General features: G+C 27.3%; 1 protein-coding gene across 1 annotated transcript; it reads right to left on the bottom strand.

Moving 5' to 3' along the window:
* Positions 1-8,497: 8,497 nt before the first annotated feature.
* On the bottom strand, positions 8,498-12,766 carry LOC132924898 (uncharacterized). The gene is made up of 7 exons (XM_060989340.1): positions 12,647-12,766; positions 12,182-12,400; positions 11,303-11,755; positions 11,125-11,223; positions 9,483-9,673; positions 8,799-9,096; positions 8,498-8,719 (listed from the first exon to the last, which is right to left on the bottom strand). The coding sequence occupies exons 1-7, from the start codon at positions 12,764-12,766 to the stop codon at positions 8,498-8,500; spliced, it is 1,602 nt and encodes a 533-aa protein (XP_060845323.1).
* Between the last annotated feature and the right edge of the window lie 3,870 nt (positions 12,767-16,636).

The raw sequence follows: 16,636 nt of genomic DNA, 5'->3' as shown, positions 1-16,636 counted from the left end.
CCCGATACTTGTAGCGACTTTCCTGTTGACCTATAACCGTAGTTAGCGTATCCTCAGACGATATGAGATGACCTATTTGTATTTCGAAATAATAAGACCTTTTTCTACTGTTCACTATACTCTTAATTTTATTTAACTTTTTAACACACGTCATCACGTATTTTAAATTAATATTATATGACAAACGTTTATAACAAATTCTCACGATTACTTCTTTCCGCGTAGACGATCTGCTGTCTACGTAGTATTTTACACTCGCCCTTAAACGTCTGCACAAAGAGACAACAATAATACGTACATTATATGTCCTTGACTGAAAATTGAGCTCTCTATATCGTGTGTGTGTGGTGTGCAATATCTTATCGCTATATTTTGTCCTATTCAATAATTGTAACTTATTCTTATCCTTAATGGCTAACGACAATTATAATTATTTTATTACACATTTTAAATTTAAAAAAGATACTATGGTGGCCTAGGCGCACATCATTACAGTACCTATTTGACCGCCTACAGGCCTACATTTAGAGAATCAAACATACTTATAGTGTATTTAACATGCATATTGTGTATCTATATATTTTATAGACACCATAAAAATACGTTCAACGGTTATGCCCGTGACAGTTGTATAGAATTTATAAAAAAAAATATTTAATAAAAATTCTTTTAATACCACTAAGTAAAATATTCATATGCCATGCCGTAACAGAGTTTTCGGACTTTTGCACCTAATTTCGATTATCATTTAAATGTATTTTGACATTGTTGCGATTTTTAATTAATTCATAAATATATTATATTGTTAAATTTTCAATAATCATATAACTCGTGTACTCATGGTACACATGTATAGTCATGTTATAGGTCAAATTCAAACCATAATTATTTCAAATACAAAGTTTATAGATTTTTTTTTAATCGAAGAATTCGTTAATATTAAAACTAAAAAGGTGCATACTATAGTACTACTACATTAATATAATCATGACATATTATAATTGAATTTCTAAATAATCTTTGTATAAAACATATACAGAGAAACGGTCTATAATAAAATATTTTAGATATTGACGACCTACTCATATTATATTATAGGCTGCAAACAAAATCAAAATTACAACAAAAAGTAAATGTGTTATAAATGGGACAATAGGGACCGGTCTAAGGTCGAAATTCCAAGTACCCCCAACAGCTAACGGCCTTTTCAACAAAGCAGGAGGTAAACCGTATGGTCACCTGTAACGTTCGTGATTGTCATAAAGAATATAATGTTGTTGGCGTCAAGGCGCTCACGGTTCAGTGATTCCTAACGAGGGAGTACGTAAAATATCCGACAATATTTCATCCAAATCGTGTGTACTGTGTATGTTTTATCCCAAAAAATATTTTATAAGAAAAGTATTATGTCCGAACCGTATTTTCATCCGAAAAATAATAAATCATTACCGTATTTTGACATCTGAATAATATGTAGGTACACGCCGAATATAAAATAACAGAAAATATTTCAACCGAAATGATCACCTAAGATATATCTAGGTAGGCTTAACTGCTTAAAACCCGGTATTTATAATCACTTTATGTCACGCAATGGGTAGATCATGATCCCCCGACCCCCATGCAGTTAGGATCTGGATATTGTTTTTTCCGCTAATAACTGTAACTGCTTATGCAATATTATAGTAAAACTGTTAAATTATTATTAATTAAAAATGAAAAATAATGTAATTGTTTGATAATCACCCCCTTAACGGCTTTAACACCTCCCTCATCTTATGTAGTTATGTGTAATAATGCCACTATGGGGTAAAATACTCTGTATTTACATAAAACAGTTGTTTAAAAAGTGTTTATCGCCTATCTGATCATTAGGTACGTGTGTCACGTGCGTGTAACAATCTGATTTCAATACGCATTTCAAGGTGAAAACTCATCGCGCCGCCCTTCTATGATGTCACCAATTTATTCATTTCTTGACGTTGTCCTATTTCACCGCCCGGTGTTCATAGATAAAAATAGATAGGTTAGAGAATAATTGTAAAGGATTTATCATGTTATATAATATATATTATATATTATTATGGTAATATTTATGTTCAATATAATGAATATATTTCTACCTAGAAAAAAGAGGGGTGCCTTATTTTTAATAATCATTCTTTTAGAATAGATAAAGATAAAAAACAAATTAATATTACACTTTCTATGCTATCTTTATTTAACCATATAGACATTATTATTTAACGTGGCTTATTAATCTAACTTATTATTATTATTATTAATGATATTTTTTCTTTCTTTATACCTTTCAAACTATTTCCTAATTGTTAAAACAATTTGTTAATACAAAGTTTAAATTAAAAAAAAAAAATAATAGAAATGCGTCGTAAACTGTGGAGCGTTATAATTTATAATTTATACGTAGCTTATTTTAATATGTTTTGTACTTCCCAGTTGCAGGCAGCCTTTGTCCAGTTTAAATCGAGGAACCTCAATAAACCTAATGTTATAAAAGGCTAAACTTCGTTTGTGAGCAGAAGAAAACCCTTTGAACCAATTCCGAACATATAGTTATAAACATAATAAATAATAGGATACAATAGAAAGAATTGCACACTTCTCAGTATTCCGAGATTCGCGTCTCACCGTATACAATTATTTATCGTGAAATTCAATTTTAACACGTTTACTGCAGACGATTTACAGTGACCTATTTGCAATGATGAGGTACACAAGGTATTAATGGTACTATAAAGCAAAGTGACTTACCAGTTTTTTTTTCGTTTACGTACTACTTGTATAATATTATAATATATACTAAGATTTATGTAGAAATTGCGTTTCACAACAAATTTGAAATATAATCATGCATTAATATGATAAGCATAATTATGATTAGCATTATTCATTAAAAGAAAAAATAAAAAATAATAATTTACATGATATATGTTAATAGGCGGGTTATACAACGATTCATTTATCAACATTTTTAAAGTTAATAGTATAAAATATAAAATATCTATACATTATTTTAAATTAAAAGAATTAGTGGAGTCGATACTTATTTATACTAATATATAATATATTGAAGTATCCATGGAATTAGATAACCCGTGACCCGCGTACTACATTACCAAGTACTATAATGTTATCACAATAACAGTGAGAAGATATGGATACTCGTTCATTATTTTTGTTTTCTCTGTCTGACCTACGGGTAACACACTATAACATGGACAAAACGAACTCACATAAAATACATATATATTTGTATGGTTTTTGAGTATAAATTAATTCTTAGAACATCTAAATACGATTTAATATCTATGTAAAAACAAAAAATAAAAACTATTTTATTAAATTGTACGTATTGAAATATTAATGAAGATAAAATAAATACTTAATGGCATATGTACAATTTGATTTATGCAGTGTTTTCTACTTTTCAGAAATATTCAAATATAGAACACTTTTCACTAGATACAAAAATACGAAAGATATCTATAGTAGTTTTACTTAAAATTGATCAATACGTATGTATATTTTCTAAAGATGGTCGAATACACGTAGAATTGTAGAATTAAAAATAACTAAATATAATAGCTAAAAAAACTGACACAAAAGCACCAAAAATGTATTTATTCACAAATATCATAAGAAAATGTAAAAAAATGCAAAACTAATTGTATTGAATTTTATTTTTGATGTCCGATGTCCTGGAATACTATGTAAAAAAAATGCAAATGCGACAAATTTCTAATCTTAATAATGATATTTTTCAAGGTTTACATAATTGTGTCTAAAAAATAGAATACAAACCCATTATATTGTACGCGGCTTTACCCCAAACAATAATTGTTAATAATTGTTTATTCAAACCACGAAAAAAAAACAATTTCGCGTTTGTGCGAAATTGAAAACAAATAATGCGCGGACATCCTCTTTGTGTAGTCGATGTCATCGTGTGCTGTTCACCACACAAAACCTGAGAGTAGTGCCAGATAATATTCCGTGTAGACAAAATATATGCACGCCCGTATCTACTATAGTCGATTTGAATATCAAATGGCGAAATAAAAACGATCAAACAGGACAGTCGTCGTAAGGTGACAGTGGCGTGCTTAGGAATTGAGGTACAGTAAGCTACTTACAAATTAATTTTTGTCCTAAAACATTTGTAGTTTAACATAATATATCGTAACTATTGTGTCGATGATAATATGAGAACAAAATTTATTTAAAATTAAAAATTATCAGTGTAAAAGAATGAAGAACTAGACATAAAATGTAATTCCATACGTACAATTTTAGAAATCATCATTAATATTTATCTCGTTCGTCTGACGTCAAAAGATTTTCTTCTATAGATGTTTGCACATAATTCGTCGAAAACGTTTTGATGACGGGATCTCCGCTATTCTTTAAGAGAATTGCCATGTTATAAAATAAATATAAATATAATTTTAACTAGAATTAACAATTATCCATAGTCTTTCTGTTCTCTGGTCTCTGAGTGTGATCTCTTTTCTCTCGACTTATATAAAATTACAAGTGGTTTCGTGAATGTATTTGTGATGTCTACAATCTATAGAAAGAAAAAAATAATTCTTAGTTGTTAATTGACAGTTGGCCATTTACCTACCTATTAAATAGCAATAATAACTTAACATTCTTCAGTTGATCTAAAATTAAAAAATATATTTGAAAAGGCTTTAATCGTTTAACTCGTTAATAATTATTATATGTGTATACACAATTTTAAATTAATATAGGTATAATTATGATACTTTCATTTCCGTTGTTTCTTAATAAAATAATATTTATTATTATATTTAGATTATTATACATATAGATAGGTACAAAAATATTTTTTGTGTGATCCTACGAAGTTAATATTTTTATTTTTTCCCCATAGTTACTTAACGATTTGACGAGTTAAATTGATTATTTGTTAATTATATTAACGTCTAACTTAACGATTTTGTGTTCCTTAACTTGGGTATAAATTAGGTAAATTAGGATCATAGAATTGCGACCCGTATTCTTTACGTGTATGCATATATATTTACAGTTATACTAAAACTATCAAGTAATTTTTGCAGAATGATAAAATCGTAAAATTATTTGTATATATTATAGGTACCTAATGCTTAAACAATAATCTGGGAACTGTATTTAAGATAACCAAATTCATTAAAATATATATCTTAAAAATCATATTAGCTAATTACGTTGTACCTACATCTAATTATAGTTATACAGTTCCATTATCGTATAGATACTGTTATTAGTTTTTATGTTTTTAAATGACTTTGTATAGGTAACATATTATGCGAGCTTATATTATAATATTTGATTAAATTATTAATTATAACATGTCGAATATGTATTTACAATAATTATATTGACATTTAAAATTGTTATATTATATTATAATTATTACATATTTGGACGATATTATGTATAAACTACGCGATTATTAAATATATATTATACTGATTATACAGTAAATAATAATTGTGATTATAATATTATACATATTATATTGCCGGTTAAAAGTATTTTTTACAATCATTAGAAATGATCTATATTATATATTGCTGAGTTACATACAACATTGAGTACCTAATTTAATGGCTCACTAAAATTTAATGAACCAATCCCGGTGGTCCACTAAATCATGTAGCCATGTAGGGTCCATTATAGCTTATATTATTTATTTGTTAAATGTTTAGTGATTTAGAGGTCAGAATGATATTCTTTCAAAATGTTAATTAGATGATGTTTTTATTACGTTATAAAATAGACAATCTATTTAAATCAAAAGATACCTACATAGTATAAAGCATAGCCAGTCATAGGTGCTCCGGTGCTCGTCCACCAATTGAAATAATTTTTTCCCCCCAATATTGCATAAGTAGATACGTTTTTTAATTATAACTTCCGGACATGCATCTTTTTTTTATTATTAAACTAACGCTAGTGTATAAAGCTTTATAATAATAATTTTTAAGGCAATTATAAGCAATGTTATTTTGCGTTTATCGCTAATACCTACACGGAATATTAATATACCTATTAATGTCTAATGGTAATTATTAACTATTAGGTGTTTAGATATAAAAATATCAACTAACTAACTAAGTATAATGCAAATTTAGTGTTTTGATTTAGACATTATATACAGTATTACACTGATAAACACACTCGCATATTATGTTTCTCCGTCTAACAATTATTGTAAAACATAGCAAAAACTGTGTTGTGAGGAAAAGAATCTAGAAAGCTAAAGGCGCTACAGCCATAACTAAGAAACGAAATGTTCATCTCACATCGTCCTAACGGCTATACCATACTATCGGCTATTGCAAACACGTGCGCAGCGTATAGCCTCTTATTCTACAACGTTTTCAATTTGTAAGAAAATATTAACAGTATAATTCATTATTACTTTCGACATGTGTTTGGAGTTATTGCAGTGAAACTACATTTTGAATCAAAATCTGGTACTGCTTCTGTTGATGTCAGTGGCGGCTCTAGGGGGAGGGAGAAGCAACGGGCCATATAATATACGCTTTTATTATTACGGTATACCTATAAATTATAATATAATATTATATTAGCATACTATTATACTAAAATATCGTTTTGTTGTAAATTCTCGTTAGTCATTATCTTATATTTTCGCGTTTTATTACGTCAGTTCGTAGACCCGTAGTACGTATGGCACTGTAGAGTATATTATAGCCTATAGGTAGTGGTAGTACCTATATAATTTAGTATAATATAGCTTTATAGTTCCTTAGTAGTACGTGGACTCTTGTAATCTCTATTTATAATTATAATTTGGATGATTTCTTATCGGTAATATATTTGACAACACTGTCGTGTTCAGACGTTCAGAGTAATATCGTTTTCAAGTTGCGCATACAACGATTTTACGTCGGCAGACGACCGTCAAAAAAATAAAATCGAAAATTAGATTTTGTATTATAAATTGTAATTTGTAGTAATTACTACATTAATGTAGTTATTCTTGTTTTGTAATTTTGGATCTTATTGACTTTTGTACTATTTTGTATAATATTTTTCTCTAATGACTAATGTAGGTTATATGTCATAATATGTGGCACTGATTTTTAAGTAGGTACCTATTTAAATAAATTTATCATGAAATATAAATAAAAAAATGATGTTCTTATGGCCCACACATGTTAATGCGCTTATATAGGTCGGGCGTATATTGATCTCGTTTTCATTGATCGGTTTTATGATCAAAAAAAATATAATATGGAACGCGTAAATAAAAATCACCATTATCTGTTGCACATGAATAGGCATCTAAACGGGTTTTGATTATCCCCTGTGAAAGGACCAAGATCGTCTCGACTAAGTTATAAGAGCATAATATATATACTCATTATCGACCACAATAAAACTGTCCAGTTGACAGAGGAAAACGTATGGCAGACGGCAGTGCGTGTGTGCGGTGGCCGGTGGGTACTGGGTAAGCGCGAATGCGCGATTACATTGTACATTTTGTTATTTGTACAATGTACATACATGATATACGCTGCAAGTTACACAACTACCGACCCTTCTTAAGTTTTATCCTGCAGAAGTGTAGAGACAAGATAAAATATTTCGTGACATTTGTTTTCCAAAGACAACCAAATTATTTTTTTCCATTCCAAGTAGTCTACTTATTTATATAAATGCGTTATAATATAGGCAATAAATGTGTATACGTATTATGACAAATGAAATTATACAATATAAGGCTATAAGAAAAAAATAAACAATTTTAACAAGTCCAAGACTTCAATGCTGGTTCACCTACCACCTTTATTAATAGAAATTTTAAATTTAATATGAAATTCTGTAAGTAATTATTAAAAAAATATATATAATATATCACCTGACGTGGTATAAAATACGTAACTAATTTGTTATTTATTTTTAGTATATGTAGTTAAACAAGACTATCGATATCGGACGGTAGGCGAAACACGGTTCGCTAATTTAGGTATTGGTTTTTTTAGTTCACTCCAAGCCGTAAGACTTCAAGACCTAATTTACGTAAAGGCCTATGTACAATAATTAAAAACCATACCATCCATACTTGTATATTATTATCAAGAATATAAATTATTAAAATTAATATTAATTAATGTTTTCCGAACAAATGAAAAACATATGTTTATGTAACGAGATAACCCATATAGATATAACCTTTTAACCCATGGCCTGGCCCTCATGAATACTGAATCCGTTTACTTATTCTTTACTACACGTTTTACTTTTTAGTTTTTAATAACATAATAAAATTAATATAAATCAAGTATGAATACATTAGATTATTAGAATAATATTTAACACGGTGATTGATCAACGCGCATATAAGTAGTATATATCCTGTTATACTTAGTCATAGTTGACAATCTAAAATCCATTATTGTTTTAGTTATATAGATTATATTTGAGATGGATTTTATTATGCTTTTTTTAATAATTCTTTGCGTTTTCTTTGAAGCTCCGCAATAGTGTTATCTCTAATCACTATATCGCGTTTTTCGACGTTGATTTGTTTTTTCAATTTACCTATTTGTTCTTCAAACTCCATCAACACTCGTGTATATATTCGTTCCTTATCCAGTATTTCATTTCTCATTTTGGATAATTGTTCTACCAATAGATTATTCTTTTTCTCTGTTGCCTAATACAAAAAAATAATAGATTATTATATAAATTACCACAACACAAGTGCTAACAAACTAAGTTTTTAAATAAATTACTTTTAATTTTTGTAGAGACATGTCTATTTCGTTTAAAAGAATTGCCAAAAACGATTCTGTTGATTCATCAACAGAACTTTCAACTGAACACAAGCTATCTTTAAAAGCCTTTTCTTTGTTGTAAGCATCGACAATTTCTTGGGCCAAATGCCATTCCCAATGTGCGTCTTTGTACTTCATCATGTTTGACATAATAGAAGCTCCTAAATCTTCGAACATTTCATCCAATATCTTACAATATTTCCTAGAGATATTGTTCAATATCTTTTTCTTTTGTTGTATTAACACTGAAAAATATCTTTAAAAAAAAAATGATAATAATTAAAGTTTTTAATTTAAATAAGTATATGAATGTGGTTAATTTACTGTTCTTAAGTAAATTTTAAGAGAAATTCAGATAAATTACACAAATAAAATCGCTTTATAAGCAATTACTCCTTGATTTGCGGTATCAAAAATCAAATTAGATTTAATTAAATATTTCAAAAAGTATTTCTATATTTTGGTAAAAAATAATTATTGTTTGATAAGGAGTTTTATTATGTGTTGTTAATTATATAGATTTAAACTTTATTTACATTTTTTATGTTAAGAAAATAATAAAAAAAAGTGAGTGAAATTAATATAATTACCAGAAAACAGAAGAACAAGCATACAAAACAAACGTAAATTGTGTGTACTTACTTTGGTAAGAAATATTGAGGATATTGATATGACAGTATATCTATATACTTAGTCCCAGGTCGTTGTTGATGCAATTCATTCCAAAGAGTGGAAGATATAAAGCTATAACAACATTTTGTTGATAATAAATCCATGGGTGAAATCGTCGAGACTTTCATTGCGGTTTCCAGATTGTCAGTTCGTTTCTCTATCTAAAACGCAATTTTGGAAATGTGTATATTTATTTGATTTTAAACCAGACTATAGGCGTTAATTACTTGAGGCTAAGTGAACTTAGCTTAGTCTAAAGTTAATTATTTTGAATTAATAAAATAGTTTACAAAACGAAAAGAAAATAATAATAGAAAAAACGTATATTGTAATAAAAATAAAAATTAATGTGATTAATGAAAAAATATAATATATTTAACTAACTTATATTGCCTTAAAATGATAAGGTAGTATAATTTTTGATGAAAAAATATTACCTAGGTAGCTAGTAATATAATATTGTTATCATAATAATAAATAGTGTTCTTCAAAAATTTAAATTTTTTATTTAGATGTTTTATATCTATCATACAAATTATTTCAATATTTTTAAACCGTTATGTTTTATTTATAATTCTTGTAATATAATTTAATCGTTATATTATTATTATTATATCAATGTTTAAAATAATTGGAGAAAAAATATAAGTACCTAAAATAAAATATATAATAGGTAATTATTAATTCGAGAATTTATTATTAACCCTAGATATAATAAAAACGTATTATTTCCTATTATTGAATACAATTTGTATTATTTGATATATATATATATGTAAACTCATAATATAAATAGCATAAGTATAATGTTTTTTTATTAGGACTTATACCTATACTGACTATACTATAGATGATAAATACTATTTAAATTGTATTCGATAGGTTGTAATAATAGATAAAAATACATTTTGAAATCAGTCAGTTGGGTACTTGGGTGGCTCCTTAAACTTCTCCAGATACTTCAAAATGTACATGCTTTACAAATTAACATCATAACGCGTAAAAAAAATAGTTACATATACTCGTATATTCTTTTTAGACAGTTGTAATTTTTAATAATTTTTCGTGGAAAAGATCTCAAAAAGGTATACCAACATTTCACTGGTCAAGATAATAATTTAACTCAGGCAATTTATTTTACATAAATTTGTGTTTATAATAAAACAACTTTCTTGTTGGCTCTATCATAAATAAACCTGTCAACTATATTCTAAATGGTGTGCAAATGTAGTGTCTTAATTATAGGTATTTCTGTTTTATTTTTAAAAAATAATTTTCTATACAAAACTATTATTTTATCTATGATTACAAAATCACGTGTAAAATAATAACAAACAAATATTATATGAAACTACACTTAAAATTTAATTTAGTACCTGCATAAGTAACTAAATTGTAATATTTTATTACAATGTCCTATACTCCTATATTGCTTTGTATTAAACTTAGAACTTTAAAAATAGTGATTACCATCCAAATATGGGCGCCTATCAAGGTCTACTTGAGTTTAATTTTTATACTTCGTTGTAAACTACTTTTTTTATTTAAATCTGACAATAATATACTATATAATATGTGTTAATGACATAAATACTAAAATACATATTCTTACTTGGCATATTACAGATTTTATTTGCTTTTTCAGTATGGAAAGCAACTTGATTTTGTTAAATATTTGGAGATCGCTTACGCCGATAGCTTTCAAGTCAACCTATATAAGTAGTTACACTTTTAAACATCGTACGGTTGTTGGTTTTACTATCGTGTTAACAATTATTATAATTTCTTACCACAAGATATTCGAGTAACTTATTGATAAACGGATGGGAACACTTTCTGATTACACACGTATCCGCTTCAGCCACCATTTCTTGTTGGACGTCTTCGTACAGCGTTTTGTAGAAATCGTAAAATTCGTTTCTTAGACATATCGATTTCCTGCTTCTCAAAACGTCCCACACCTGTTTAGCGTCCGTCTCCTCGAGCATCGATTCTTGCTGGACATCCGATTTTATTTGTTCCACGCGCAAATTATATGGCACCGGTGTAGACATCGGCTTGCCTTTGCAATCTAGCCATTGTGTGTCCTTACCATCGCCCATTGAAATAGCTATGTATCCAAATATGCCACCGCCATTCGGTAAAGTGCGGATGGCTACGTAGGTCCGATTATCGGCAGACATCAAATTGTCAAATTCGGCAACGTCCATTTCCCGGTTTTCGGGTTCCTGGACATCTTCAATCTACGTAGAACATTTACATAATCATTTATTATATTCCATTGTCATTATACACAATTATAATAGTAGCTAAGTAGGAAATATTATATTAGATAGGTAGGTGTATTTCCAGCGTATTGTACCGCAGTTGTATTCACTTTTAATTTCAATAAAAATATCCGATAAATGTAACAAGCTATAGCGGCCTATATATATATATATATATATATATATTTGTAATTGAATAGTAAATAGTTTATGTGTAGGTATTATATACGTATATAATATGTAATATATATATATATATATTGCGTTTAAAAATTGAGACCATATAAATGATAAGTCCCGTGAAAAATTTAAGTTCGCTCATATATGTTTACAGTACGTCACTTAATCATTATGTCCACAATACATAGAAGTTTATTATATCATACTACAACTAAACTATACTTCATCGTCGTCTCCGTCTTCCAAGGTCGCGTTTTGATCCAACGCGGTCTTCAACCACTCAACGAGCTCGGCGTAAGATCGACAGGACGGTCTCTCATTGAATGGAGTCCGCAGTTTATTGTTCTCTATGTCCATTAACATTTGGCTCAGCGCCATATTCCGGATACGAGCCTCGTCTACGTCGTTGTGGAGATGTTCGAGGATCATAAATAACCATTCCTGTGTGTAGGTAATGTAATTTGTAAATTAGTTTCACTATGTTAGTCTATTTAATTATGATACGATATTACATATTTACATAAATATTAAATAGTTTGTGAACAGATAATTAGAGAATAGTAGAAGTAGTAAGGTAGTAGCTCGCCTTATGGTTTATTCCTAATTAAATTAATAACCAATTTGATTTGCAATACGCCTTATATATATTAAAAAAAAAAAACACAAACAACAACAAATTTGATCTACCTGTATAATTATTTTTTCCTCCGAATCCTCAATGCTGATAAAAGCTTCCTCGAGATGTGTTATGTACACGAGAAGATCTTGGGAAAGAATATTAAATTTTTCATCATCTATGATTGACATATTTAGAATTTTGTGTTTTAGATAAATTTAAATCGTAAAATTAAATTTTTTTTTTTTATTTAATACGCTCGACCATCTTGATTATTAACTATGGTAATAAATTTACAAGCATTTTAAAATTCTCGAATAGCCATGTATGTATATAAAATTAATTTTTTTACCAACTACCTACTGAGAAATTCATTAAATTTTATTATAATGATCTATATAAGTACAATAGCCGATATGAAACACCAACTTAAAGTAGATAAGTTGAAAAGTATATATATAGGCAATTTATATAAATATATGGTGGACATAATTTTCTCAACTCTCATATAAGGAATAAGGATAAGAGCCATAATATATTATGTAACCTAATCTTCAATGATTTGTTTATGTTATAATAGCCGTAACAACAATATTGTTAATATTAGTCAATTTTCAAAAAAAAATTAATAATACGTTATACATTAAGTTGCATAATTACTAACTGGTGCCTGGTACCTATTAATTATTGACTATTATGAATATCATAATGTTATTTATACTTTATTACCTATATTCAAATGATAAGAAATAAAATATAAAATTGTAAAAATAAATTAAATATGTACGTATTTATGATGGTTCTTTTCGCTTCGAATCAAACTCTTTGATATCTTTAATATTTGTGAATGAAGTATAATTTTTTACTTGATATTATAATTATATATCATTACCTAACCATTACATAATAAGAAATTAATTAATTATCAATAATATAATTACCTATATAAAATACATTTAAAATACAATCTATATCATTAAAATAAATTATTTGAACTAATCATACTTATATTATATTCAATAGAAGAAGGAAATAGAACTAATAGAAAGATCCTCAATTGGCGACTATTTATTGTGTGCAGCATTAACAAGTAGATGTTGTCTATTTGTATATTGTCTTAATTCTCCAACACTTTATAGACTTTATTATATAAATAAGCATACATATTAATTTTTTTTAATTTGAATACAACAATTATTGTATAATTGTTAAAATTTTAAACAAAACATAATTTTCATAAAATTGTTTATTAATGTTTTAAAACATTAACTTTTTTCACCTCTTTAAAATGTCAAGTCATCGCACACTTAGTTCCTTGAGTATTTACTTAAAAATTCTGGTTCCATTTAATAATTAACTTTGATTATGTAATTAAATATTTGCAAATCTAAATTAGAACACTCAAATTTATTTGAGTTTTTTTCTTTTGGAAACCTGTGTATTTGAATATTTTAAAAACAATTTTTCAAAAAAACTAATTTGCTAAAATTGTCAATCATTGAATTGTACATAACAATCAATTTAAATACCATATTTTAAGTTTTCAGTTTTAAACATAGACCAATAGTTATAAATCAATTTTTTGGGGATATGTCGCAGGTCTTTTTATTTATGCAGAGAGTTACTTACCTATGTGTTATAGATACTATCTATACTCAATGGTGTTAGGTAACTCACTCAGTCCTCAGACATCTCAAATCAAAAACTTCTTTTGACGTTTTATTCAAAATTCAATTATTATTAATTTCATATTATTTTTGCAGCAGCAGCAGTAATAGCAGTTCTTAAAAATTATGCCAATATTAAAACATATTTATTTTCTACTAATAAATTTGAATAGATAATTACTAATTACATATTATATAGATAATGAAATATACGGTACCTATACTATAATTATAAACAACTATTAATATTATAATAATATAATATATATTATACATTATGTAGCATAGGGATTGTGATACAATATTATAGTGTATTCCATGTTTTAATATGTAAGTCACTATTATAAGTAAGGCCTGAGAAACAAATTGTGCTGAGATAATATATAATATGTATATGTAATGTCGCTGTTATCATATAGTTCGGACTTTCGGAGTGAGTGTATATGACAGACATATGCTGAAAGATGAACAGCTGTCACGACTTCAGTTGATTATAATATGTAATAATTGTAATAAGTGTTTACTACCTACCATAAATTGAGTTTAACTTTCTTACACTCATTTGACGTTCCACCTTCTCGACTTCGATCGTTTAAGTATTAACATTATTATGGTCATAAATTCTAAAAACTAAAAGGAAGAAACATGAAACGGTAAATGTAAACGATTGTACTTCTAAATAAATTAACTCCGTTGGTTAAATTGAATTTTGGATTATAGCCATTAGCTAAGTCATACCTGTAAGTCAGACAAACTATTTATATTTATATTTTATAGTTGAATCATCATTGAGTTGTGTAGATTCCTGATAATGTGTACTGTGTAGCATTAGATTCATTTGAAAATTATTTCTCTGTTATACATCAGCAATTCAGCAATTAATGATAATCTCTCTTTGTTACCTATAATGATTTCGGGACCTTTTAAAGTTTATAGTGTTTATACAGATAGAACTGCGATGAACATGTTTTACAACTGTGAACTGTTATATTTTCCATTTTATGATGAAAAGAGCTGCTGCTGAAGAGCTTTATAAATTATAAATTGTGATTTATTAATTTATTACCTATTATCACTTAAGAAATTAATGTTATCACAAATAATGTTTCCAATATTGGCAATATTTCCAGTGATATAAAATTGTTCACAAATATTTTTTTTTTCTGATCAGTTTTTGATTGTAAAATTAGTTTAGATTTAATATCTTTACTACACATGAATACGACGTGATCTTTAATTATTTGTATATTTTTATATGCTAGTCATTAGTCAATAGACGATAATTAGTATTTGTATATTAAGTAGGTAGCAGATGAAAATATTGTTTTAATGTCTCATCGTCTCGTTATAAATGCCATTACAGCTGCAGTACTTGGTGTCGGTGATAGTAATGAACTCTATTCTAATCATGATAAAGGAACATCGTGTAATATTGTACTAGAAGATGATTTTTGTGATTTATTTAATTTTGTTGTAGGTAAATAATTTGTCTACTTGTAACTTTTTTAACAAATCCATTTCATGCTTGGAAGAATGTTGACTTTTCTTTTATTAGGTAGGTAGGTTTGATGTTATGGTTCGCTATTTAACAATAATTATGATGTTGTAACTGAACTTTTTAACCAGTAATAGGCGAAGAATAATTTATTACATGTAACTAGGGATGACTGGATGAAAAGATATAGGAGGAAAAATTAGCAAAGTACCTATGCACAAAAAAAAAAACGAAAATATGCATACAATTTTTAATTATAAATACAAATAAGAATATTTTAGTCTTATCAATTTTGCTGTCTACTCTCTTATTATATAGGTTTAATTTTCGTTGATATAAGCAATAAACGTCTTATCTACATTGGAAATTTTATATTTTTTAAAGACTAGTAAGAGTACTGAAATAATGGATAAATAAATTAAAATTAATTTAACATAAAACACACGCGGGTATTTTTTGTATCAACAATTTCAATACCTAATTATTATCTTACTAAACTATGAGGATGTAATAAAAATTAATTAATAACTCATAATAGGTATATAAATTAATATAATATATTCAATCATGCATAATATGTATTACAATAATAAATGTGTAAATGTAAGATGGATTTAATTATTAATATATACCTAAAGAATAATGAGTAAAATAGTTTTAGAAACTAAAATGATCGAAATAGGTACATTATGTTTTTCCATCAATCCACCGTGACATTATTTGTGAGTTTTGATTTCGATTACAACATACAAAAACAAATATTAAACAATTGAGGATGTAGACATTTAGGATAGTGTGAGTACCTACTGAGTACTGACTAGTGTAACTTGTGAAATTCAATATAACTTTATTATAACTGTGTCTGTGTCATGTGTGATACAATATCACCATTCACCAAC

The sequence above is a fragment of the Rhopalosiphum padi genome, chromosome 3 (assembly GCF_020882245.1).
Source record: "Rhopalosiphum padi isolate XX-2018 chromosome 3, ASM2088224v1, whole genome shotgun sequence".
Lineage (NCBI taxonomy): Eukaryota > Metazoa > Arthropoda > Insecta > Hemiptera > Aphididae > Rhopalosiphum > Rhopalosiphum padi.
This window is presented reverse-complemented; position numbering and strand designations above follow the sequence as displayed.